Raw genomic sequence first — 26967 nt, forward strand, 5'->3', positions numbered from 1 at the left:
AGAGGAGTGTTCGCCATCTCCGCTGACTTCCATATTCCCAGGTAGCCGCACTGTAACTGGTATATCGTTTCCCTCAACTGCACTATAAGCGATACGTGTATACATGGAGTACTATGGGAAAATTAATGGGAGTCTGAAAAGACCGCACTATATCCGGTCCTGCACTATAAGCGGTTACGTTATAAGTGGTCTATACCGTATATGCTTATGGAGGCACTCTTGCAACCGTTCTAATCTACTTCACGGTCTTCCATATTTTAAAAATTTTGATGAAAGTAAAAACGGCTTTTGCACACGCACACAGACGCACAAACGCACACACACACAACATTGTTTGCAATGTACAATAATTAGCCATTTTCCTAGATGCAAAGTGCACTTGTATCTCTTTGTGCAAGCCATATATGCTGGCCACAATAGAGAGTCATGCACCTAAGGTGCTGGTAAACAAACACATGGTTGAAGTGGCATGGCACACTTTGACCTTATTTTTTGGTGTTTGCCCACACCAGCCATTGCTTTCTTAAATGTCAGAAATGGCAGCTCCCATGCCACACTGAGCAAATAGGAAAATGGCTGTGCAGTAACATTGCATTGAATCCACATGGCATTGTTGCCTGCCACCACAGTATGTGGTGGCACTATCTTTCTAGAAAAAGGCTCGTTGCATTCAGATGGCATTATTTATATTTCAATATTTTTTTTAAATTCTTATTCTTTATCATCAGAAACATTACCTCCTTGTATAATTTAGAGCCTCTCCTTTCAAGGCCCTTTTAAGACCACCTAAAGACCATTTTGGGACCCTCTTAAAATACTGTCGATGCTGCCATTAAGCACTGAGGTTGGACAGCATATACTGAGACAGATGAATCATCTGTCTCAAGAGACAGACAGAACTCGACACCTGCTTAAATGAAACACCCCGCGTGCGTGCGTGCGTGCGTGCGCGCGCACGTGTGTGTGTGTGCGTGTGTGTGTGTGTGTGTGTGTGTGTGTGTGTGTGTGTGTGTGTGTGTGTGTGTGTGTGTGTGTGTGTGTGTGTGTGTGTGTTCCAGAAGAGGCAGTAGCATTAAACTCGTAGCTGAGCTTAAGTTCAAAAATGCAGCACACACAGAAAACTGTGCATCACTAACCCTTTGGTGCCTGTCGTAACTAATGTGAGCCGCTGGTGTAGCCTTCAAAGCCAGATCACAGCATTTTGTCTAAACAGTGCTTCCACATGCTATGTGCATATTGAACTCTCTGACAGAGCACACAACGCTTGTTGTGAGCTGTTGAGTGCTGACAATGGAGACAAGTGATTGTGTGTGGGCAAATGTTCTTGCTTTTGCTGCTTCTTGTAGCTCACATTTAAGGATACTTTTATTTTTTCTTCCTACCATCCTTGTCTCAGTGTTAGCTTAGATTTCAAGAAGTGTGTAATTTTTAAAAATTGCCTTGGTTTTGTCACTCAAGTTATGTGTGGTCCTTTTTAATGCTCCCAGATGGCAGCTCTACAGTCCCCATTTGCCAATGATTTCAAGAACCTTTACTCTCTTGTGAAGAAGGTTGTGGCAAGCGAATACCCGCCTATTCCAAGCAACCTCTACTCGGATGAGGTGAGTACTAAGCCGTCTTTTAGCTCAGTCCAAAGACCTGAGAGGGCTACTGAATCACATTGTTGAAGCAAACACAACAGAATACTGTCCACATTCCATTGTGTACAAGCAGTAATAAGCATGGCACTGCTGCTGTCTTCCTATGCACTTCATGCCTTTTTCTCGTAAGCTGATTACCACCACAGTGTGCAAATTGGCGAACAATCGAATGTTGTTGCACTTGCTTTTCATGGTGGACATTATGGGCTACATTTGGTCTCTCAGCAAAGTGAGGACTTATTCAAAAGTGCACAGACCACCAGGAAGAAAAAAAGGAAAGCATCTAGAAGAAAGATGTGGCACTGGTGCTTACATCAGTTCTGTTATCGCAAGTTCATACATCATGGAAATAATAAAAAAAACACCGCATATCCACGGGGTGAATGATGATGAGTGGGCGAAGCTCCGGAGGGAATCATCGGTAAACCGTGAATCTTCCGTGTAATTCGCCCAGTCTCGCCGCACTAAATCGAACGATTGACTTCCACCAATGACACGCGCCATATGTGACGTCATTCCTATTTTATAACAGCGCCCTTCATTATAATTGCACCATCTCCCGCTTAAAGGGACGCTAGCACAAACGCGTTAGAAACGTGCAGTACTCTAAGGGGAAGAGGCCACAGCGTCTTACGCAGCCGTTTACACATGCCGGAACGTGCACCGCGTTTGCCGACGCCATCAGCGTTTATGAATACGGGGGTAAGGCGGAGGCCCACAGCGTCTTACACCAGCTTCTTGCACGGGCCGTAACGCGCTAGCACAAACGCGTTAGAAACGCGCAGTCTTTCGTTAATGTTGGGTATTTATTGCCATCGGGGTGCGTCTATCCATGTGCGCTTCGTGGCGTAGTGGTTAGCGCCACGCGCTCAGAAGCGAGGGGTCCCTGGTTCGATTCCGCTACGGCCACAACTCTCGGAATTTTTTTTTCTCATAAAAGTAGACGTGGCTACCTACTACGACGACTACTACTACAGAGGAGGGACAGACCCACACCCTAAGGAGCTTCGCCTCTAAAATTGCAAGGACTGCAATTGACTTGGCTTGTAGCCGTTCCAGTGACAAGACTTTGTGGCGACAACTGTTTCTAGCTGCAAAACTGCGACAACCTCTTGATTAAGGACCCTAATTGACTTGACCTTAATCAGTGCCTCTTGGCAACAAATATTTTTCTTCAGTCTTGATGAAATGTCTTTTTATTGTGATAGCAATTAAATTGTCACGGGGATTCACAAGTACACGGGATAGACAATATTTAGAGGCTGCTGCTACCAGAGAACAGCTGACAGCATCTCACAAGGCATGTTCCGTCTTCTTCCTCTTCGTGTAGCACAGCAGTCTTTTAATGGCAGGCTCATACGCAATGCCTCGTAACATCACCCCCGACGGACTGAGCGTTGTCATGGCGCCTTCTAAAGTTAGTCAGCAAAGCTGGTGTAGTAGGTTTTTAGCTGCGACACATGGACAAAATCAGTAGCAGACATAAAAGGAGAAAACGGGCGATGTTAGAGCGAAGTGATGAGGTAGTCAACGTCGTTGAGCTTGCGTAGAACTTTGTATGGTCCTGTGTAGCGAGGGAGGAGCTTCTCGCACAGGCCTTGGCGTCGAGACGGCGTCCAGAGTAGGACCAGAGATTCAGGAGGGTACGCTACTTCGCGGTGTCGGCTATCATAGCGCTCTTTTTTGGAGGCCTGCGGCGCATGTAGCCTAGTGTGAGCAAGCTGGCAAGTCATTCTGGCTCGAGAGAGGATGTCCTGAGCATATGCAGTTGGTACGGATGGATCAGCAGGAAGGAGCGTCTCGAAGGGCAACGCAGGCCGTACAGGAGAAAGAACGGCGAATAGCCGGCAGTGTCATGTCCGGACGAGTTGTAGGCAAAAGTAACGTAGGGTAGGGTGGGGTCCCAATTGCGGTGATCAGTAGAGACGTACATGGACAGCATATCCGTTAGTTCGGTTGAGCCACTCGGTAAGACCGTTGGTCTGTGGATGGTAGGCTGTTGTAAGGCGATGTTCAGTAGAGCAGCTACACAGAATTTCGTCAATGACCTTTGCAAGGAAACAGCGGCCATTATCCGTAAGAAGCTGACGCGGAGCCCCGTGTCGAAGAATGACGTCATTGAGCGGAAAGTCTGCAACATCGGTAGCGTAGCTACTGGGCATGGCGCGCGTGATCGCATATCTGCTGGTGTAGTCAGTTGTGACGGCAATTCATTTGTTGCCGGATACGGACGTAGGGAAAGGTCCAAGCAAGTCAAGGCCGATGCGGAAGAAGGGTTCTGGTGGAATGTCGATAGGTTGAAGCAGGCCAGCTTGAGGAAGAGCAGGACATTTGCGGTGCTGACAGCGCTCGCAGGCAGCAATGTATCGGCGCACCGAACGATACAAGCCAGGCCAAAAGAACCGCTGTCGCACACGGTCGTAGGTGCGTAAAACGCCCAGGTATCCTGCAATTAGAGCATCATGCAGATGTTGAAGAATGGTGGTGCGCAGGTGTCGGGGAATAACTAGCAAGAATTCCGGCCCGTCAGGTTTCATGTTGCGACGGTAAGGGACGTCATCGCGTAGAACATACTGGCGTAGAGCAGGGTCGGAACATGCAGAAGAGAGTCGTTGAATGGTGAGCTTTAGGGCTGCATCTCGACGCTGTTTGCTGCCGATGTCACGTAAATCAGAGATGGCCAGCACACAGGAATCATGCTCATGGTCAGCGAGGCTAGCAGGGTCCACCGGATGGCACGAAAGACAATCGGCATCGTGATGTAGCCTGCCGGATTTATAAATTACCTCAAAGGTATATTCCTGTAGTCTCAGAGCCCAGCGACCAAGGCGATCAGTTGGGTCCTTGAGCGAGGACAGCCAGCAAAGAGCGTGGTGGTCGGTAAGAACCGAGAATGCGTGGCCGTACAAATACAGGTGAAATTTTTAGACAGCCCAAACCAATGCAAGGCACTCGCGCTCTGTGATCAAATAGTTCTATTCTGATGTGGAGAGCAGGCGGCTGGCGTACGCAATAACACGTGTGGCCATGCTGGTGCTGAGCGAGGACAGCGCCGATTCCATGCCCACTAGCATCTGTGCAAACCTCAGTAGAAGCGGATGGGTCAAAGTGAGCCAATATAGACGGTGAAGTGAGTAAGCTGGTCAGTGCCGAGAATGCAGTCGCTTGGTCGGGGCCCCACGAGAAGGGCACGTCCTTCTTGAGAAGGTCGGTGATGGGTCGGGCTATGATGGCGAAATTGCGTATAAAACGGCGGAAGTATGAGCATAATCCAAAACTCCGAACAGCTTTAGTAGACGAGGGCACAGGGAAGTTCTTGACAGCGCTAATCTTGGCAAGGTCAGGTTGGACACCTGTAGCACTTGCAAGATGACCAAGCACAGTGATTTGTTGTCTGCTGAAATTACACTTTTTGGAGTTTAGCTGGAGTCCTGCTCGACGAAAGACAGCTAGAATAGTCACCAAACGAGTAAGGTGACTTTCAAACGTTGGGGAAAACACAATGACGTCGTCTAGGCAGCAGAGGCAGATAGACCATTTGTAGCCACGAAGGAGAGAGTCTATCATTGCGTTCAAACGTTGCGGGGGCGTTGCACAGTCCAAAGGGCATAACTTTAAACTGATAGAGGCTGCTGGTGTGATAAAGGCAGTTTTTTCTCGATCCAAGTCATCAACAGAAATCTTCCAGTAACCTGAGTGCAGGTCTATGGATGAGAAGTACTTTGCACCGTGAAGACAGTCCAGGGCGTCATCGATCCGTGGCAGCGGATATACGTCTTTGCAGTTATTTTGTTTAAGGCACAATAGTCAACGCAAAATCTCCAGCTGCCATCCTTCTTTTTGACCAAGAAGACAGGTGATGCCCACGGACTTGAGGAAGCCTCTATGACGTCTTTGGAGAGCATGTTGTCGACTTCTCGTTGTATGACCTGGCATTCGGAATGGGACGCACGATAGGGTCGCCGTCTGATAGGAATATCATCTCCGGTATGTATTCGATAACTTACGAGAGACGTTTGACCGAGAGGGTGGTCATCGAAGTCTGTTATCGCCGCCTCCTAACGACCTATAGGAGGTTGTTAGGAGGTGGTGGAGTTCTGCGGCTTGACAAGTCGGAAGATCAGGGGCAGTCATCGTGGTAATGTTGTCGGGGAGTGCACTTGCCGAACCGCTTGCGAGAAAGGACAAACAAGTGTCGGCGTCTAGTGCCGCGATGTCGCATTCATCAAGCGCAGAAACATTGGCCACTGAGATGCCTTGTGGGAGAGCTTGGGTCGAGTTGCTGAAGTTGAGAAGCAGGAGCTGGACGTGGTTGTCGACAACAGTCACGAGGGTGTGCGGCACAGCAATATTTCTGGTCAACAGTACTTCAACTAACGGAGACACTATGTAGTCGCCGTCTGGAACTGGTGATGCCGTCGTCAAGGCAACACACGTGGCGGCTTGTGGTGACTACCGAATATAATCGATAGAGCATAAGCGGTGTGACGGTAAATCTGGAACATCTGCCAGTTGAGGAAGCTCAAGTTGAAGGACACCGGTTGCACAGTCAATGAGAGCGGCATGGGCCAACAAGAAATCGAGTCCGAGAATGACGCCGTCGGGGCATTGCTCGAGAACAGTAAACAAAACAGGTACAGTGTAGACCGCTTATAACGTAAGTCGCCGGAGTGGCGAATATCCGCACTATAACCAAAGCAACAATTTTCAAGGCCCGCACATATGCAAAACATGTGCACCGAGCCGCCACGCGTATGCGACAGTCGAGGAATGCGGCTAGAATGTTTGCATTCAATTTACAGTTGAATCTTGTTAATTCGAACCAAATCACGCAGCGGCGCCTCCGACCAGCATTGCTCCGGCACCGCCATAGAGTAAAAGCTTAGGAGAGACCCCTCAATGTCGCGTGCGAACAAAACAAAAAAAAAAGAAAGAAAAAAAATGCGGCGGAAATTTCACCCTCTCTCACATGGCAAGGTCGTCGTGGCAAGGTCGCCGATTATGCGTTGCGCCGGAACATGCGTGTACAGTGCCGACGTCTCAGCCACGCTTCTGTAGCCACGCGTAGAAAATGGCAGTGAACCCTTCTTTCTCCTTTATGCTTCCTCTACTTTCTAGTCACGTGTTCACCTTGCATGCTGCGGCTACGGTGCAGAGGGAAGCAGCGGCACTGTCCCAGGCCAGCCAATGAAACTGCCCACGCCGGCAAACGCCCGCTTCCCGATAACGGCAGAAAACGAAAATTCGAGGAGCTGGCGCTGGGCCGGCTGGAGCGGCGGCGCCTGCACGGCGGTGGGCGCGCACGGTAACAGTCGAAAGTGTGGGAGCTACGAGGGAGGGCGAGGGGAGCCACCGAAGCGGCGGAGTTGCCGTGGCGAAATCCCCTTCCCTGCCGCCCTCCTCCCTCACATTCCACGGTCTCCGCGTGCGCCCTTTGCCGTGCTGTGCCGGCGCCGCCCGCTCCCTGAAGTTTCGTTTACTGCCGTTATCGTGAAGCGAGTGTTGGCCGGCGTTGGCAGTTTCGTGGCCTTCGCTCTCTATGCGTGCCGTGATATTTCACGACTTGCACTCAAGATTCTGGTTTCAGCCGCACTGGCTGTTCGTTCGCACCATGCCCCCTTCTCCTCCACTTCGTCTCTCTTTCTTCCTCGAGCACTCCTTGGGGCGCCCGTTTGAGGGGAGCGTTCGCCGTCTCTGCTGACTTCCGTACTCCCAGGCAGCCGCACTGTAACCGGTATTTCGTTTCCCGCAACTGCACTATAAGCGATACGTGTATACATGGAGTGCTATGGGAAAATTAACAGGAGTCTGAAAAGACCTCACTATATCCGGTCCTGCACTATAAGCAACTAGTTACCTTACAAGTGGTCTATACTGTATATAGTGACCGGCAATGGTGATGCGAGCTGTGCACATTCCAATGACTGCGGGACTTCTTCCATCAGCGACGCGAATAATACCAGTAGCGGCGGGGGTAAGTACTTTCTTGAGGCGGCGACAAAGGTGATTACTCATCACGGATATTTGTGCCCCAGTATCGACGAGTGCGGGAACAGTTAAGCCGTCAACGTCGATCAAGTTTCGTCGCATCGGCAATACGAGGAGAGGATTTGAGGTGGAAGTCGAAGATGCAGCGTCACCTCAAAGAGCTGCATTCCTTAGTTTCCCTGTTGAAGGTTCAGCGGCGATGTCAAACGTCGTCGTAGAGGCAAAGGAGACGACGGCCGACGCGCTGGCAGCGAACGGGACTGGTGACCTCGGGGTGACGGGGAACGGCTGTGCGGCGTAGGGGTGGCATCGAAGTTGTACGGCTCAAAAGGCTAGAAGCGGCAGTAGCTATCAGTGTTGTATGGCTGGTATGGCTGAGCGGGCTGAAAACGGCGGTAGTTGTCGGTGCAGCTAGCAGTGTCATCCCGGGTTAACAGCGACACCCAACGGTTGTTGCAATGGCGCACGACGTGACCGATACGGCGGCAGTGGAAGCAAATCGGCCGATCATCTGCCGTCCACCATTCAGCCGGATTATGAGAGCGCGGATAAAACCGTTGTTCCTGAGGCGGTGATCTCGGGCGAGGCGGCGACCTAGGGCGAAAGTCAGTTGTCCGAGACTGAGCAACGGTGCACACGGCGAAACCCAAGTTGCCGAATTCCTCCCGCACAATGGACTGGACCAGAGAAACGGCCGGCACGTGAAAATCGCCATGGCCGTTGTTGGGAGATTTCCCGACGGACGATTCGTGTAATTTCCGATGGCGGCGACGACTGCAGACGAGAGGCCTGTCCGTCTTCGCATGATGACGTCGGGGCGGTGTTCGGTAGCCGAGCGAATGACCTCGCAATACGCTGACTTTTGGCCTGCTTAAAACGCCGGCATTCTTCAATAATTGCGTCGACGGTCATACAATTTCACCACAGTAATAGGTTGAAAGCATCGTCTGCGATTCCCTTCAGTACGTGACCAACCTTGTCCGACTCTGTCATGTCCATGTCCGCTTTACTGCTAAGAGCCAAGACGTCCTGAATGTAGGATATGTATGGTGTAGGGGACGTCTGAGCGCGGATGGATAGCTCTTGCGTTACGGCCGCCTTTCAACCCATGGGCTTCCCAAACAAGGCACCAAGTTTTCTTTTGAAAGTGTCCCAACTTCCAATCTCTGCCTCATGGTTATCGAACTACACCTTTGCCATTCCTTTGAGGTAAAACAGTACGTTTGCCAGCATCATCGTCGGGTCCCAATGATTGACCTCACTGATGCGTTCATAATTGGCAATCCTATCTTCGACGTCAACTTCATGCGTCCCTGTCCCGCAGAACGTTCCCGGGTCTTTAGGATGCGTAATGACGATCGTTGACGTTGTGATCGGCACTGGTGCAGGCGTCGCACTGGCCGGCGCAGGCGGCGTGGTCGTGGTCTCGTCTGTCATCGTGATGACCCTGACTCGACGACCACTGCGGAGCTTCGTTGTACAGCACTTCTTCTGGTACCCCGCACCTCCACGAAATTGTCACGGGGATTCATAAGTACACGGGAGAGACAATATTTACAGGCTGCTGCTACCAGAGAATGGCTGACAGCATTTCACGAGGCATTTTCCGTCTTCTTCCGTTTCGCGTAGCACAGCGGTCCTTTAATGGCAGGCTCATACGCAATGCCTCGTAACAATAGGGACACTCCAGACGAATTTCCGCTGTCGGTGTTGCTGTCGTCGTCAGCGTTGCCGTGATGTTCCGTATAAAGTCCAAGTGCGATTGGATCGCGGCCGTGCACTGTATGCTGTAGGTGCAGCTGTCGATCTTTTCTGTACTATTTCAATCTGCATGCAAAATTTACTGCTAAGATTGTTGCACATCATGTGAAGTTGCGCTGAATTGGAGGTTGAGAGCTTGTTTTGCTCATGAGCACCATTCATATGTTTGCATGATCATGGTCACTGCCAGTGGCAATGCCACCACACCATTATGGAGTTTTCGCACCAAATAGTCTACACAGACAGAGCATTTGAATAATTCTGTGCTACTCATGGCAACACTTTAAATTTTCTAAGTGGGAACCATTCCTGGCAGGAGCAAAGAGAATTCACTAAGCCAGCTAAAGAAATGCGCTTGTAATACAGTGCAAGACATAAGAATGTCAATCTAAGGCCCGTACTTCCTACCATTACCATGGTACATGATCAAACAACCATAGTGCCAGATTTCCCATTAATAACCTTCTGTGAGTTAATATCCTTCTGTGAACTTGGGCATAAAACTACTTTTGCCCAAGTGGTTTTTAGAAGCCACCATACTTTTTTTTTTTGAGGCTCCTCTGGATTGTACTTCTGTATACACAGAGTTAAAAATGGAATCACAAAACACAACAAAAACAGGACTGGTATATCTATGAACTGAATTTATTGCCAAAAGTGTCCTTGTTTCTTTCAGAAGCGCCAGTCTATGTTTTTAACACACATGTTTTTTGTTGTTTTCTAATTTTGTGGTTTGTTTTTGTAGACATCATCAGTAGTTAATGTTGGTTTGGTCCAGGAACTAAACCTGGCACCATTGACTTTCTGGGGCAGGCACACACTATCAGCTTCATGTACTAGTTTCGTGCTGCTTTCAAGTGGATGCCACCGACCTTGTTTTTTGTAACTCCACCTTGCTGAATTTCTGCACAACTCAGTTGGCTAGACAATATTTCATTACTTCATCTGCTCAATGCACTTGCCTTCGTGCTGTTGTCTGGTAGCTGCTTGGTTAACTCAGTAGGTAGTACCGTATTTACTCGATTCTAACGCACACCCGTTTTCCGTGACCAAAAAAAAAAAGAGAGATCCTTTACAGTACCGTGCACCTCATGCTTTCATACAGAAATACAACTTTCTTTTATTTGGAAAAACAAAGATTTACTCCCGGTGCACTAAAGTTGTGATGAATAAAGTCGCAGTTTCGCCCGAAAGGCGAAGCATCGATTGCGATAGCAAATTAGTAAATAGACCGCTATTCGAAGTAAGGATAGCAGTTTTATCCGCCGTATAAACTGGCAAACATTCGCTTACTAAATAAATTAACAAGCACGACGTCACGCGAGCATAAGCAAACATGAACACTTCTCGCTCGTTGACCGCGGAAACTCGCTGTCAAAACGCTGGAGTGACGAAGTGCGGCAAGCGAATTGACCTTCGTGCTAGCATGCCTCTCACTTCAACGCGACCAGGCGAAAACACAGCGCGCGGCACACTCTCACGTCGCTGATCGCTTTCAAGATAGGAACAAGGCGATCGTATCGCCGAAGTTACGTCGTGTTTCGGTGCACTGAAACGCTTCTGCGTTGCTTTGCTGGCGAAAATCCTCTCCTGCTTGCGCCAGTCCAGCACGCAAGTTTCAGATTCTCTGAACGCCCATGATGCAGCCCGATTTCCGTCCATCTCCATACACATTATCACTTTCCTTTTAAAAGCAGCACCATGATGAACTCAGCACTTTATGGTGATAGAGTAGATGCAGAAAACGGGAAGACTAATGCCTAAGCACTATGGGGATGCGCGACTCACACGCGTCCCCTGATGTTGTTTTCCCCTGCATGGCTCCTGTCTCCTGTAATCCGGCTTCGCTGCGTAGCTTTACAGCGACGGAGTTGCAGCGTATTACGAGAGATGACGCTAGTGTTGCTCTGCTGACGCCACCTGATGGCGGGGGGTTACGCGGGCGCAAAAAGGGAGAAGGCTGTTCCTCTTCAAGTTGGGGTATGTGAGCGATGCGGACGTCCCGCGCGTGCACCGATCCACGCTTGGCGAGACCGTCTCGCGTGGGTAGAAGCAGGGCACCGGTATGGACGAACACGGATCGTTCGAACGTGCCACCGTTTGCGTGACCGTACACGTGAACGACTAGGCGATGGTGTCATAGCATGGGCATACCTGCCAACTCTCCCAAATTTTCCGGGAGCCTCCCGAATTTTGCGCACATCTCCCGATTGTATGGACGCGACCTCAAATCTCCCGAAAAGTAGTCGCCATAGCACAGCGTTTTTTTTATTTTTTCCTTCTGATTTTTGTTTACGTCCTATCGCTATAATTATAATATGCCCTATAATATAACCATGCGAGAAAGCAGCGCGGGAGCAGTTAGTCACCAGCATGCACCTTGCGGCACTACCACGAACGCAGGAAACCAACGGGTGCTGCCATATTGGATTTTCTGGATTGGCTCATCTCTGGCTGGCTCACGACCCACCGTGGTTGCTCAGTGGCTATGGTGTTGGGCTGCTGAGCACGATGTAGCGGGATCGAATCCCGGCCACGGCGGCCGCATTTCGATGGGGGCGAAATGCGAAAACACCCCTGTACTTAGATTTAGGTGCACGCTAAAGAACCCCAGGTGGTCCACATTTCCGGAGTCCCCTACTACGGCGTGCCTCATAATCAGATCGTGGTTTTGGCACGTAAAACCCCATAATTTTTTTTTCTGGCTGGCTCACGTATTTTTAGCAATCCAGTCGTTATATGATCGTGAGTGTGCTACGCTTTTGGCTTTGTCAGGTTGTCGAGTGAAGTGCGGAATGCCAAACTACTCTTCGTTTCCGTGGAGAGGTGACAAGTATGGACTCTGTACCACGTGCGCTGTTTCACACGGTGGCAAATTTTTTTTACCCCCTCCCTCCTCCCCTTGCGCGGCGGTCTCCCGAATTTTTATGTTGCTGGGTTGGCAGGTATGCATGGGGCAAAAATATTCGCCCGCTATCCGGTCGCGGTGAGTCGGACTTCTTTTATTTGTCAAGCGCCCATGTGAATGTTCTATGGGTAGTAATTTGGCTGGCATGCATTAGTGTATGAAAGGTGCAATAAATGCCCTTTTGACTGTTTGCACTACTGTGTTGTCGTTCCTTTGTCCCAAGAGCACGTGTGAGACCCCACATCACGTGTGAGACCCCACATCACGTGTGCTGCAGCACATGGAGGAAGCTACGGCAGGTAGGCTAGAGTTTAGCTAGGCTCGAAGCGTGTGCGAGGTGGCCATTTTGAAATGCCGACGGCTATATGGTGATGCAGATTTAGGGTCGTACTCGATTATAACGTGCACGCAATTTTTGGACCTGTTTTATCGGAAAAAACTGCACGTTAGATTCAAGTAAATACGGTAACTTGAAAGGTATTCATCTGGGTGGGATGGAATTGTTAATCCACAGTAGCTTTTAGTGCAGCATACACACACGAGAACAAAAAATTAGCTGAACATAGACTTTGGAGACAGGTTTGTGCAAGGCTTACCCCATGAGTGATGGTCAGGAAAGGGCGTGACGCTCCTCCACTCTACAGCGCACAAAGGACGCTACGGCAGGGTTTGTTGACTCTCAGACACAACGCAGAGAAGGCTCAAGAGTCAGATCATCAACAAACTTGGGTTTGTTAACCCTTTAAGGACAGAAGACCAGCTCATCTTGTCAAGCGCATACTTGCAAATAAGATGAATGACGAGACTAGCTCGTCCAACGCTTTCCTTGTTTTTCCTGCAGTCCTGAAGACGATTTGAGCTCCTGTGTTGCTCCGTGCTTCTTTCAGGTGGTGTGCATTTATTTCTGGTTGTTATAAATAACATAAGATGGCGCAAGGAGCTGTTGAACAGTGAAGTTAGGAGCATGAACATACAGTTAAGGCTTGATATAACAAAGTCGGTAAAATTGGCAATTTTCTTACTTATATCGAAATTTTGTTACATAGAAATTAGACCTTTTACGCAAATAAGTACAGTTGCCGAAGGATTTTTCTTTCACGGAAGGGGCTGGCAAAATTTTCTGAATTTGAATTATCGGGCAATCAAAAAAAGCAAATTTGAATAAGAAAATTCATTTTGTTGAATTTGATAGTCAGCGACGAAAGAGGCGGTTTCACACCGCGTCGACAATATCTTCACATAGGCGGTACGAAGCAAAGCCAGGCACGCTTTTGCGGCCACGCTGACTCCGTGGCTGATAGTGTTGCCCCAATGGGACAACGCTATCTTCAAAAGCGCCAGCAGCGGGGAGCAAATGTTTCGTCTGCCTCTCGCTTCAACACATCTCGAAACTTGAGATTACACAACTCCCAGTGCTAAACGCGCAGGAAGAGAATGCACATAACGACATCGCAGCATGTTGCTATTTACAGATTCCCAGCTCGCACGTGCGCAGATTGAATCAGAATATTATATTGCAGTCATATAATTATAGCATAAATTTTTAGTAAAACCTTATACATAAAAAATGCTAATTCACAGTACGTTACTGGAAGAGGTCTTCGTCCTGCAGTGAACATAGGCTGACAGTGATGGTTCACAGTATGTTGGCCAACGAAACTGCTATGATAACATACAAGAGTTCTTGCTCTGCTAAAAACATGAACTTTGGATTGGATCAACCGTTTTTGTGAGTTCCACTTAAGACATGTTTCTCATAATCAGGAAAAAACATTAATGACCCCTTTCCAAATACTAATAATCACATCAATTGCATTTTGTAGCATCCTAGTGTCAATTCCGAATGACACGTCGTTTTGCCATGTAGCACCAAGCTGTCAAAATGGCACCTTGTGAAGCAAAGTGCACTCATTCAAAGTGGCACTGAATTTGCCGTCTGACCGAGCTATCAGGCTGCATGTGATCACTGAATAACATAAGTGGCTTGTCGCCCACTGCTGTGCAGAGGCACTGGCTATCTTTGGGTAATAAGTCTACAGCACGTCCCTTCCTGTTGCTCCTCCCAACAGCTACGTGCCCTGGTTGCCGTCTGCATGGATCCAAACCCCATGAAGCGGCGGGATATAAGCTACGCTTGCACCGTGGCCACACAAATGTACGAGCGCTTTGTGAGGGCATCTGCATGCAAGGCAAAAGCACTGGCCTCTACATGACGTGGTGATCTATCTCCTTGACTGGCAGCAGCACAAGTCTTTTACACTGTACATGCATGTTTCGTGTGTGTGTGTACACAATAAGCTTGTCAATGGAATTTGCTCGATTAACTGGTATCAGAAAGGGCACAGTGAAGGGAAGATGGCATGCTGGAGATTGTTTCAGTGCTGTCTTTGTGATGAAATGTGTTATGGCTAGAAGCTGGATCTTTAGTCACTAAGAAGCGACTGCAGTGCCTTGCAGCACGATGCTGTAGGGGTAACTGTTTCTTCTGAAAACATGTAAGAGAACACAGAGTGGTGCTATCTTGGTGCGCCATTTTTGAGATATTCAGGAATTGCATTACGATATGACAAAGGATAGGTTTTCTGGCATGAAACATTTTTAGAAGAAAATAGAGCCATCACATACAGTGCACATTGTGGATCTCCGTTGTCCGGCACCTAGTAGTGTTCCAATTTAATAAAGATGACCTTCACTTGTTCAGCCAGTGAAACAACCAGCCTGCTAGTGCCCTTCATATAAACCGAGACAATGCATGTGAAAAGTAGATTCAACTACACAAGTTTTTGGGAGAATGACGCCATGAAAAAGCAGTGTTTTCTTGCAGCCTGGGCACGTAGCCGGAACACACATGCCACGTAAATGGTAAGCGTCGCAATTCCAGGCAACACGCCTAGGCCACGACAAAATTGTTTTTTGCAGTTTCATCCATTTTCTTTGCTAACAAATGGTCCCGCACTCTTATTTTTTTCCTGGCTATGTGTAAGATACAAATTTTTTTTATGCTTGCTATTCGGTTGATAAGTTGTAATGGTTTGTGCCATACTATGTCTCTTTCCTGAGTACAGAAATCTACTTTGTTACTCTAAAATTGCACCATGCCATTTTGAAGCTTATGTTCAAACACCAAGGGCTGCTATACACAAAGGTGGCAGACGCTGGTGAGACTACCAAGTGCTGTTCTTAAAAGCAAATTGTGTAGCACCGAGTACTTGCCTGCTGTAAAGACATGTAACTGCTGGCAGCTTGGTTTTGCTACTGGTTATAACAGAAATACTTTTGCTTTAGTATTGTCGGAACTTTCTGAGATGTCATTTTTCAGTTGTATGAGTTGTGCATTTCATTCACTGTGCCCTTGTTCAATCTGGTGCTAGCATTCCTAGTCACTATAATAGGGAACGGCTGCTACATAGTTTACTCCCTGAGCGCATTTAATTAAATCGGGGGGTGTTGCACCATGCACTAAAACAGTCCAGAGCTGCTGAAGTGGTGTTGCACTGGGCCATTTGCTGCAAATTCGTAGTAATAAACTGAGTGGTGAGGGCTGGCAAGAGAAGTGCATTGAGCACTACACGTGCTCAATGAATAAACATGTGTCTTTTGGAGACCTCTCACAAAGAGGCTTCTCTTTTGGATAGATTTCTTTGAGGGGAGGGATTCAGAAACGATAGATGCCATTTTTTAGCAGTGCATGTTTCTTCTTCTATTTCGACACATTTCAGAGCCAGCATATTCTCTGCGATTGGGAGTAAGCATTAGCAAACAAAAGTTAGCTATGCTTGATAGCTACATGAGAAATGTTAAGTGAAAATGGTTCAAAAATAGACAGAACACAGATGTCTTCAAGCCTCATGTGCTTAAGGAAGCATGGGAAAGGAAATGACACCATGTTATGACTGGAAGCTAAGCTTGCTAAATGTGTTTCATGTTAGCACCGAGTCCCCCACTATGAACCTTGTGTTGAGCGTCAGGAAGTCATGCAAGACCTTTGTTTTAGTGTGTACATTTAATACTAGTTTGCTCGCACAAAAATGCATTGCAAGTTGGTGTCGAAAAGTGTTAACCTGTGATGGTGTAGCCACCAGCATAGTGGTGATTGTGATCCCCAGTATTAAAATATTATTTTCTCATGCTAATACGACAAGGTCACTTGATTGGCAGGAAATGTCACATCAGCGCCCGATTTAGAAAATATATCACTGCACAACAACATTTATGCTACAGCCGGCAGTTTCAGTGCATGCTTGCAACACCTCCTGAATATATGAAAGTGTTTATTTGCATTTGCTGCAGGGGCCATGCCCTGCAGATTTGTTACAATGGCGTGGTCACATTTATACTTGTGATGAACTGAATGTATTTGCCACCTGCCTACCAAATACCAGATAATTGTTTGCTCAAGTCAGCTGTTATGATACTATGCCGTGAATTTATATTGTGTATGATATATTAATGCAAGTCAGATTGAAGAAGCCTTTAAACAGCACATATATTTTTTGAAGTATACATTTTTCTTGTGCGCACATGTCGATTGTGTGTTTTTAAGGAGGCTGTACCTGCTTGAGGAAGTCACGGGAGCATGTACAACTGTTCAGCAGCTCTTTATCGACAGTGACATTATAGAATATATTTTCTGGAAGTTTATGAATAAAGTGTTTTACATACATATTTGCTGCATTTTGTCACAATATGCGGTGAGTAGGAGATGCCGGGCGGACACGGGAGAGATGCACTTTGCCCTCTCCCAACGCACGTACCCGCGCGAGAAGAGGGAAAGTATCCAGCGGGCGAGGAGGACATTCCCCTCGCGAAAAGGTAAAGAGGTATAAAAGAGCGCGACCGAGAGACCCCCGGGGCTCTCTGACCTCGCTACTCCTGACCTGCCCCTACGGATATACCCGTTGCAACCCGTGAGTGACCTTGTTTGCGTGACTATCACACGCGATGAGCCAAGCCTATTTTATTACTGATTATACAGAGCAGACTGCAAGTGTGTTTTATTGCCTGCAGCAATAAACGTTGTTGAGTTGACTCGTTTATTGCCTTATTCACCCGAACCCTATGTAGCTGCGATTATACGCACTACGGGTTGGGGAAGACCCCCACACCTTGCAAAGCAATGCGTTTTTTTTTTTTTTCGGCTCTGAGCTTTATCTTGTACTTGGGACCAATAAACCAATACCCTTAGAACTTTCTAGTCCAATCTGTTGCCTCCAGTTTTTGTAATACTCCAAATAACATACTGTCTGGCCACAAGTCATTCAGAGTTATTGAATTGTTATTATTTGTGTCGAAATGTATAAATCACAACCATGCAAAACAAAGGAAAGCAGGCTAGCAACTTTCTCTGGAAATGAACACCATGTCCACCCACTCGAAGAAGAGGAAAGAAAATAATGGAAAGGAGAAGCACAGAGGAGGACCAGTACAGCATCATAATCATCAGCCTACATTTATTTCTACTGCAGGAAGAACGCCTCTCCCTGCGGTCTCCAATTACCCCTGTCTTGCGCTAGCTGATTCAAACTTGCGCCTGTAAATTTCCTAACTTCATCAGCCCACCTAGTTTTCTGCCGTCCTCGACTGCGCTTCCCTTCTTTTGGTACCCATTCTGCAACTCTAATTGTCAACCGGTTATCCACCCTATGCATTACATGGCCTGCCCAGCTGCATTTTTTTCTCTTAAGGTCAATTAGAATATCAGCTATCCCCGTTTGCTCTCTGATCCACACCACTCTGTTCCTGTCTCTTAATGTTAGGCCTAACATTTTTTGTACGTTCCATCACTCTTTGTGCGCTCCTTAACTTGTTTTCTAGGTTCTTTGTTAACCTCTAAGTTGCTGCCCCATATCTTAGCACTGGTATAACGCAATGATTGTACCAATGATTGTACCAGTACATACAATAGTCTGAATCCTGTGGCTGATGGGAATTCTAGAGCAATTTTGTGGGCCTTGTATTGACTTGAGACCTGATGAAAATGTGATGTCAATTGAGTGAGGATCATGAAAGACAGCTCAGCCTGTGGAAATGTCTAAGCCAGTTCCCTGAATCGTGAAGTGACCAATTTGTTATAACAGCCAGCCACAATGCAATACTCTAGGAGGGCTCCGGAATAAAGAACCCCAGGTGGTCGAAATTATTCCGGAGCCCTCCACTACGCCGTGCCTCATAATCAGAACTGGTTTTGGCACGTAAAACCCCAGAAAGAAGAAGAAGGAGGTGCATTAGAAACATTTTGCTTATGTAGTGACGTGTTACTTATGTATTAAAAATTCTTTGAAATTTTGACCACTTTAGCACTTCATTTGTGTGAACAATCATGCTTTATGTTAAGCGTACGTAGCTTTGACACGTTTATCGCTTTTGTGGCTTTGCCAATATTTCAGTGTTTCTATGGTGGATTGTAAGAAATGGGCCATAGGGATTGGTGCTGTCGGTAAAGCCAACCTTTTTTCAATATTGCGAGGAATACAAACATCCTTATTGATTTCTCTATGTAGCAGATAAGAGGGAGACACTCAATTCCTTTATAATTAATGCTGTAATGGAAGGGTGTTTTGTGTATCTAAATTCTTGTGCGTGCCAAACATCCATGCAAGGAAGAATTCTGTAATAGTGTTGCAGGAGGCTTTGATATTCCATCTGCAAATCTAGATCAGTGTTGACAAGGTAAGTAAAATGATATTGGGTCTTCCTGGACGTAATGGGCAGTGTATGCTGTTTCTAGCCAGATCACTCAAGCTAGGCAAAATTTCGTTGCATAGTTGACATCGGAAGGAGACAGACCATCTGGATTGCATTATGACCTAATTTTAGCTTCTGGAGACTAATGCTTCCCCTAGCTGACAATAGATCAGGTACTGAACTAAAGTTTAGAGAGGTCAAGTCCGTTGTACTTTATGTAGTATATATATATTCATAGCATGTTTATTGCTTATTTGTTTTTTCACTTTTTTTCCCTCAAAGTGAAGACTTCGTAACTTAATCTAATACATTCTGTGTTGAAATAACCTACGTCGTGTTCAGATTTCACATCCTCTCCACTTTAGATCTAAGTATATTTCCACTGTCACTATCTTTTGTAAATACTATACTGTAAAACAATATTTAGGGCTTAATTAACTAAATACGAGCCACTAGAAAATTCCATGCCTTAGTGGACCAGTAGATGTTTAAAGCATTTAAAAACATTTTTAAGACATCCTCAAAACATCCAGCAGAACGTTTTGTAGCCGTTTTCAAAACGTTCCCAAGATGTCTTGCAAGACGTCTGATATCCCAAATTTGGCGGTGCATTAGACGGTCTTAGAGACGGCTACAAGACCTTTTAAGACGTCCGACAAAATCTTGGTAAGATGTCTTGAAGTATTTAATATCTTGCCAAGACATCTTCAAGACGTCTTGTAAACGTTTAAAATGGTTTTCAAGACGGCTTCTAGACCAATGTGTGTTCAGTGGGACATCTGGCTGCCCAACGTGGACCTCTTGGGGCATCGGACGATAATTTTAAGAGTTTTGCTCGGTTCGAGATGTTTCAACCGAAGCGTAGTCCTAGCGTGGATTTTGATCGCTAGTGTCGGCGGCGTGCTTTCTTTTGTGAGCCGACGGTCGCTGTAGCGTGTTTGAATTTTTCAACATGCTAAGCCTTTTCACGAGTGTTTTGTTGAAGTACACTCGTCGGTACGAGAGCCACGTGGTCTGCATCCTGGGAGAGCGAGGCCTAGCGCCCGCAGAGCAGTGGCAAGCCTGCAGCGAGTGAGTATGGAAGCCTCGTGGGTGGTCCAAATTTCTTATGTAAATAGCTTCTTCTATCTCTTTGACTTCGGAAGTCGCGGCTCAAGGAGCCGAGTGGCCGCGGGCCACAGGTGCCGCTACGGGCTGACTAGTATTGTGGCCTGGCACCGGGCGCTCCGACACCGTCTGGGACGGTGGGCGCCGTCAACTCAGATGCTGTGTGCACCGAGCGAGGTAGGACCACCTCACAGAGCTAACGTCTCCTCGCGGCTGCCTGTTGTGCCCATTTTGGGTGATGTTTTTTTTTGGATGCCGGTTGTCAAAGCAGCGACGCATTAGGCCTAAGGCGTAACAAAGCCGCCTGTCGCACGTTGAGGGACACAACCTGGTGGACCGTGGTGTTGAGGTGTCGCACATTGCTTCCCTCATTAGTTCGCCTCGCACGAATTGAAATTACTCGTTCGACTCGGAGACCACCAGGCGGCGTCGACGAGTGCAGCAGCACCCACATCGAGCTCCGCAATATCCATGTTTTCGTTGGTTATAGTTCCAGTAACCGACTGAAATTGTGTTTCATCGTCACCGTGAACTTCTAGGGAACCCAGGGACACCATCTTTCTGGGCCTAGGTACGTTTTCGGCGGCTCCAGCACCTTGAGAAGATACCAGCCACGCAGCGTCGGAGGTAACCCGAATCAGGGCTAAGGCGCGGCGGTTGCCGCCGCGCCGCGTCGGTGCAGCGCCCGTCACACGACACCGACGCATATGGCGTCTCAACACCTCGCCTCTGTTGCGGCAGGCGACTCAAACGGTGCGTCGGCTCAACGTAAACTTCCCACAGAAGAAGACGACATGGATTTCTCTGAGTCCTTGACTTCTCGGAAACCTACTTCTCCAACGCTTCTCCCGGACGCTGAGGATCTGCGGCCAACTATGAGAGAACCCGACGAAGAGGGATGGCAGACGGTGCTGACGCTTCGTCAAAAACGACAACAAGCGAAGGAACGCCTACAGGTGAAATGGAACGAACCTTCGCAGAAGGAGCAGAACAAATCACCCCCCAACCGCAGACGCAGGGCGCGACGGAACAAGCTCCCACCACTGCCGCGGGACGACTTCAAGATTATTCTCCGTCCACACAAAGGACTTCCGTTGAAGACTCTGACCAGCCCAATGCTAGCAGAAGCAGTGATCGCAGCCTGCCACAACAAAGTAAGGGGTGAGCAATTTATACTGCGCATAAAACAAGGCTCAAACATCGCAATAGTTTCGACACCTGAGCAAGAGACTGCTGATCTCCTGCGCAAGATCACAGCCCTCACAGTCAATGGCAAGAAGCACGCGTTCAATGCCTACGCTGCCACTGGAGAAGGCGCCGTCAAAGGAGTCATTCATGGACCCCCCTCATACGCCCGGAGAGACAATCAAGACAAACCTACGAGTCCGAACACAAGGGATAGAAATAATCCCGGCAAGAATGCTAGGGGACTCCAAGAGCGCAGCTATCACTTTCCTCAGAACGGTCCTACCGCGGTTCGTCTACTATTGCGGTGGCGAGATGACATGCCATCCATACCGCAACTCGGTGCAAGTTTGCAAGACTTGCCACAGTGTTGGCCATCCCACGGACGTTTGCCCACAACCGGACACGAAAGTGTGCACAATCTGTGGGGTTCGCGAGCCTGAAGACACACACGACTGCTCACCACGATGTGCCGTCTGCGGGGAGCAGCACCTCACGGGCGAACCGCAGCTGCCAGAAACACCTGAAGCGAACGCGACCAAAAGGTAGACCGACGCGCGGAAAGCACGGATCTGCTCAACAACACCGTTCACGGTGGTTTGCAAATGAAGACGAAGAATTGGAGCTCAGCGATTTCCCAGAGCTCCCTCAACGGCAAGAAAGGACCCGCTCTGACCCTTGGCAAGCAAGAGAATCAAGATCAAGATCGCGATGGACGTCGAGTACCAGACGGCGAAATCATCACAGATCTAGGTCAACATCCTGGGTGCGCAATATCAAGACTCCAGCACCCAAACAGAAGAGGGCTCTACAGCTAGGCTAAATATCACACAGCGGCCACAGACATACAACAGGTAAGCTGGGCGCGAGTAGTGTCTCCCACTGCCGATCCAATAACTCAGAGTCCAGCATATCAAAAAATTTTAGAGGAGAACAGAATGTTAAAAGCTAGTCTTGGAGAAATTCGAAGGGAGCTAGCTGATCTCAGACAAAGGAATGGCTCCCATACAAACAAACCCACGCCAGAAACCACGAACGCGATGCCACAGGCGACAGGAAAAGGCGATAAGCTGGACAATATAGCGCAACAAATACAACTTCTTTTTGCGGAGCTGTACAAGCTCAAACGACAGGTAGAAGACTCCTCTTCCCACACCGCGAAAGAGGGACTGAACAAACCAGTAGCGTACCCAGGATCTCTGCCAGGGGGGGGGGGTTGGCAGTTTGCCAATACCATCTAAATAGTGAAATGAGGATTATTGATACAGGCGTAGACGCAGATTCTTCGGCTATACTGGCACAGAACTGGCGGCTAAACAGTTGCGTCGGGCAGCGCTCTTAGCGGTGACTTCGGCGTCGTCTTGCTGCTACTGTTGGTGGTGTGCATCATCTGCAGAGCATGTTGCACGTCTTCTTCATCACAATCACCCCCGGGAGAAAAAGCAGCCATCCTGGCGGCTCAAACAGTAGTGATCACGAGCGGCTCACGGTAAAGCTTAAGGCGATCGATGTGAACAATGTCACGTCCGCGACAACGGAGGTCAGAGGGGGGTGTCAGTGGTTCAGTTAGGTAATTCACCGCAGACGTGCGCTGAACAATGCGATAAGGTCCGTCGAAGCGGGGCAGAAATTTTGAAGAGAGGCCAGGAGCTTGCGCAGGTACTGACAGCCAGACGAGGTCGCCGGGAGAGAAGACAGGTTGCTCACAGTGAGCGTCATGGAGCGTTTTCTGGCGCTGTTGCTCAGCGGTGGTGAAGTGGCGCGCTAACTTGCGACACTCTTCGGCATGACGTGCTGCAGTCGAAACGGGCACACACTTAGAAGCATCGGGCTGGTAGGGTAGCAGGGTGTCCACGGTGTGGGATGGGTGATGGCCGTAGAGCAAAAAGTAGGGAGAAAAGCCAGTGGTAGTCTGGGTTGCAGTGTTGTAGGCGAACGTAACAAATGGTAGGATAAGGTCCGAATCTGTGTGGTCAGATGCAACGTACATGGCCAGCATGTCACCCAGGGTTCGGTTGAAACGTTCCGTGAGTCCATTTGTCTGGGGGTGGTAGGCGGTGGTCGTCCTATGAATAATGTGGCACTGAGCCAGAAGAGCTTCGACAACCTCAGACAAAAAGATGCGCCCTCTGTCGCTGAGAAGTTCACGAGGTGGGCCGTGACGGAGGATGAAACAGCGGAGCAGGAAGGAGGCGACGTCGCGCGCAGTGGCGGAAGGTAGTGCCGCAGGTTCAGCATATCGCGTAAGATGGTCGACGGCGACGATGATCCAGCGGTTACCAGCGGGTGTCATAGGAAGCGGACCATAGAGGTCAATGCCCACTCGATCAAATGGTCGGGCAGGACAGGGAAGGGGCTGCAAAGGTCCAGCTGAACGGCAAGGCGCAGATTTCCGACGTTGGCAGTCCGTACATGAGCGAACGAATTTGCGGACGTATGTAAACATTCCTCGCCAGTAGTAGCGCTGACGAAGTCGTTCATATGTTTTGAAGACTCCAGCGTGGGCGCACTGCGGGTCAACGTGAAAGTATGCGCAGATAGTGGAGCGCAGACTGCGCGGTATGACGAGTAGCCATTTACGGCCGTCAGATGCGTAGTTGCGTCGGTGCAGAAGGTCGTCGCGAATAGTGAAGTGAACAGCTTGGCGGGGGAGTGCGCGAGAGGCTGGCAGTGTGGGCGTGTCAGAAAGTAGGTCGAGGAGGGCCGCTAGCCAGGGGTCGTGGCGCTGCTCTGAAGCAATTCTGTCGATGGTGAGAGGCGAGATGATGGGAGTTAGTGTTGACAGGCAACTAAGGTCGGTAGGCAGAGGAGACCGTGACAGAGCATCAGCATCCGAGTGCTTGCGGCCAGAGCGGTAGACGACGTTGATTTCAATTTCTTCACGGGAAATTGTCAAAAAATGCACTTTTTGTGAGTGTGCAGACGATTTCGCGTCTTATATCTTAGTTGCAGTACTCAAATGCGCAAGAAAGGAAAAGGGGTTCAACAAAAGAGGGGGGTTAAGTCGGCCTCAGGGGGGGGGGTTACAACCCCCGAAACCCCCCCCGTCGGTGCGCCACTGGAACAAATGCAGGAATGCCAGCCCAGGAACTCCGACACGCAGGCCCAAACAGATAGCGCTGACCGACAGCGAAAGCACAATCGATGGCTAATCACCACACGAGAGTAGCCGAAAACCTCGAGGTCTGGCAGTGGAATTGCAGGACTCTTAGAACGAAACACGCAGCACTTTCGCGTTTCATAGATGCGACGCCTGTTCCCCCCGATAGCATTTGCCTACAAGAACCCGGTAAGGGGATGCCGAACCTCATTGGATACAAGATGCACACGCACCCTGACAATCCTCAGATAGCAATGCTGACACGGGCGGACATAGCGGTGAGCGTGGACTACATCCCTAACTGCAGTATCCAACACCAAGTCCTCACGGTCTGGCCATGTAAGCGCGGCAAACCGAAAACAGTTATTGCCAACGTCTACAGCCCACCTAGGGACAGGAAGGCAAAATTCGACGTGCTAGTTATGGCCACTTTGCGCAAAGTGAAACGAAATGACCGGGCGATCATCTTAGGTGATTTTAACGCTCCGCACTCTGATTGGGGCTACGATCGAGATACACCCAAGGGCCAAAGGCTAGTCGACCTCGCGGAGGAGCATGAGCTGGTCTTGCTCATGAGGCCTGGCGAACCAACCAGAACGGGAAACAGTGTAGCAAAGGACACGTCACCGGACCTAACTTTCGGAAACAATGGCAGAGGCGTCACCTGGACCAACCTAGGGGAAGACCTCGGCAGTGACCACTGTATAATCAGTGTTTCAATTAATACAATGCGTGTTCGGCATAGATTAGGGAAAGCCACCATAACCAATTGGGTAGCTTACAGAGAGAAACAGAGGCAAACCGCACCATGTGATAGTACTAGAGAATGGACAGAATTCATCAAGGCCATACACAGAAGTACTACACGGGAAATTGCGACAACGGTCGAAACACCGGCAGTCGACGGGCACTTACTACACCTATGGGAAGCACGGAGAAGCCTGACCAGACGGTGGAAGAGACAGAGACATAACAGAAAGCTCAGGATCAGGATGGCCCAGCTTGCGCAGTAATCCAATGAGTACGCACGGCAGCTGCAAGACACCAATTGGCTTCAGCTTTGTGATACACTTAAAGGAACGCTTAGCACAAAGCGAACATGGGCTATTCTCTGGAGTATGATACATCCCGCAGGAACAAGGACCACCACAAGCCGAACACTGAAGTTAATCGAACATGAATACGATGTCACGACCGACGTCCTCATTGAGGACATTAAAAGCATATACATAGGAGTGCATGACACAAAATCAATGCAATACAGGTATAAGGGACCTGACAACGCCGAACTGGACGAGCTGATAACAATGGCAGAGCTCTATGCAGCCGCACAATCTTTCCGGAAAAACACCGCACCGGGTCCAGACCAGGTTACGAATGCGATGCTGCGCAACCTGAGCCGGGAGTCACTGAAGCAGCTCACGACCTACTTCAACAATACCGTATGGTCCGACGGCGGGGCGGTATACCGGAAGATTGGAAAGAGGCTACAATCATACTCATACCAAAACCGGGTAAACCTAGAGATCTACATAACCTCAGGCCAATATTGCTCACGTCGTACGCAGGGAAGCTTTTTGAGAAGGTGATCCAAACCAGACTGAGCAACTACATCGAGCGGCATGGACTTTTTCCTGACTCTATGCTTGGCTTCAGGCCACATGTTTCGCCACGGGACGCCTTCCTCATGCTCCGTGACGAAGTTTTGGACCCACTACAAAACAAGGAAGCCAGGATAGTTGTGGCACTTGATGTTAAGAAAGCGTTTGACACAATATCTCATGAAACGATCCTCGAAGGCCTCGAAAACATAGGTTGCGGAAGGAGGGTGTTTCGGTATGTCCTTACTTTCCTTCGCGAGAGGAAGGCAACGATTGGTCTGGGCAGCACTCGCTCTGACATCTTTGCAATGCCCAATAGAGGGACTCCACAGGGCTCAATCTTGTCACCGCTTCTTTTCAACGTTGGGATGAGGCGACTGGCCCTAGAACTTGAACAAGCACGAGACCTCGGATGTACAATCTATGCCGATGACATTACGCTCTGGGCACACCGGGGTTCCTATGGAGAGAAACAAGACCTACTACAGGAGGCCATAGACAAAGTGGTAAACTTCACCAAACACGCGGGTATGACGTGCGCACCTGAAAAATCTGAGTTCATGAAAGTACGCAGCAAGCGTCGTAATTAAGAAAGTTGCCATCCCAAGGATTGACTTAAATCTGGATGGTCGCGCCATTCGCGAAGTCACCCACATGAGAGTGCTGGGCTTACTTATACAAGATAACGGCAACGTCGATGCCACAATTCGGAGTTTAAAACCAACCGTTCAGAACGTGGCACGCATGATCTGTCGAGTGGGACGCAGCCGCGACGGTCTCGCGGAGGACGAAACTATCAGGCTGGTTCAATCGTTTGTGATTAACCGCATCACCTACGGCCTCCCTTTCCAAAACCTCAACAAAACTGAAATGAGGCAAGTGGACACCCTTATCAGAACGGCATACAAATCTGCTCTGGGTCTCCCGAACACAGCCAGCACGGATCGCCTGGAGCGCTTGGGTATATACAACAAATATGAAGAACATGCCGCC

At 48.7% G+C, this 26967-nt stretch overlaps 1 protein-coding gene across 1 annotated transcript in view; it reads left to right on the forward strand.

The window, feature by feature from the left end:
* Positions 1–16960, forward strand: part of LOC119437279 (serine/threonine-protein kinase Nek7-like) — a 53630-nt gene extending 36670 nt beyond the window's left edge. Inside the window, exons 7-8 of the mRNA XM_037704337.2 lie at positions 1488–1601; positions 14367–16960. Of these exons, the coding sequence (XP_037560265.1) occupies positions 1488–1601; positions 14367–14510 (258 nt within the window). The 3' untranslated portion in view covers positions 14511–16960. The remainder of the gene's footprint in view (positions 1–1487; positions 1602–14366) is intronic.
* The last annotated feature ends 10007 nt before the right edge of the window (positions 16961–26967 follow it).

This window comes from Dermacentor silvarum, chromosome 1, assembly GCF_013339745.2.
Source record: "Dermacentor silvarum isolate Dsil-2018 chromosome 1, BIME_Dsil_1.4, whole genome shotgun sequence".
Lineage (NCBI taxonomy): Eukaryota > Metazoa > Arthropoda > Arachnida > Ixodida > Ixodidae > Dermacentor > Dermacentor silvarum.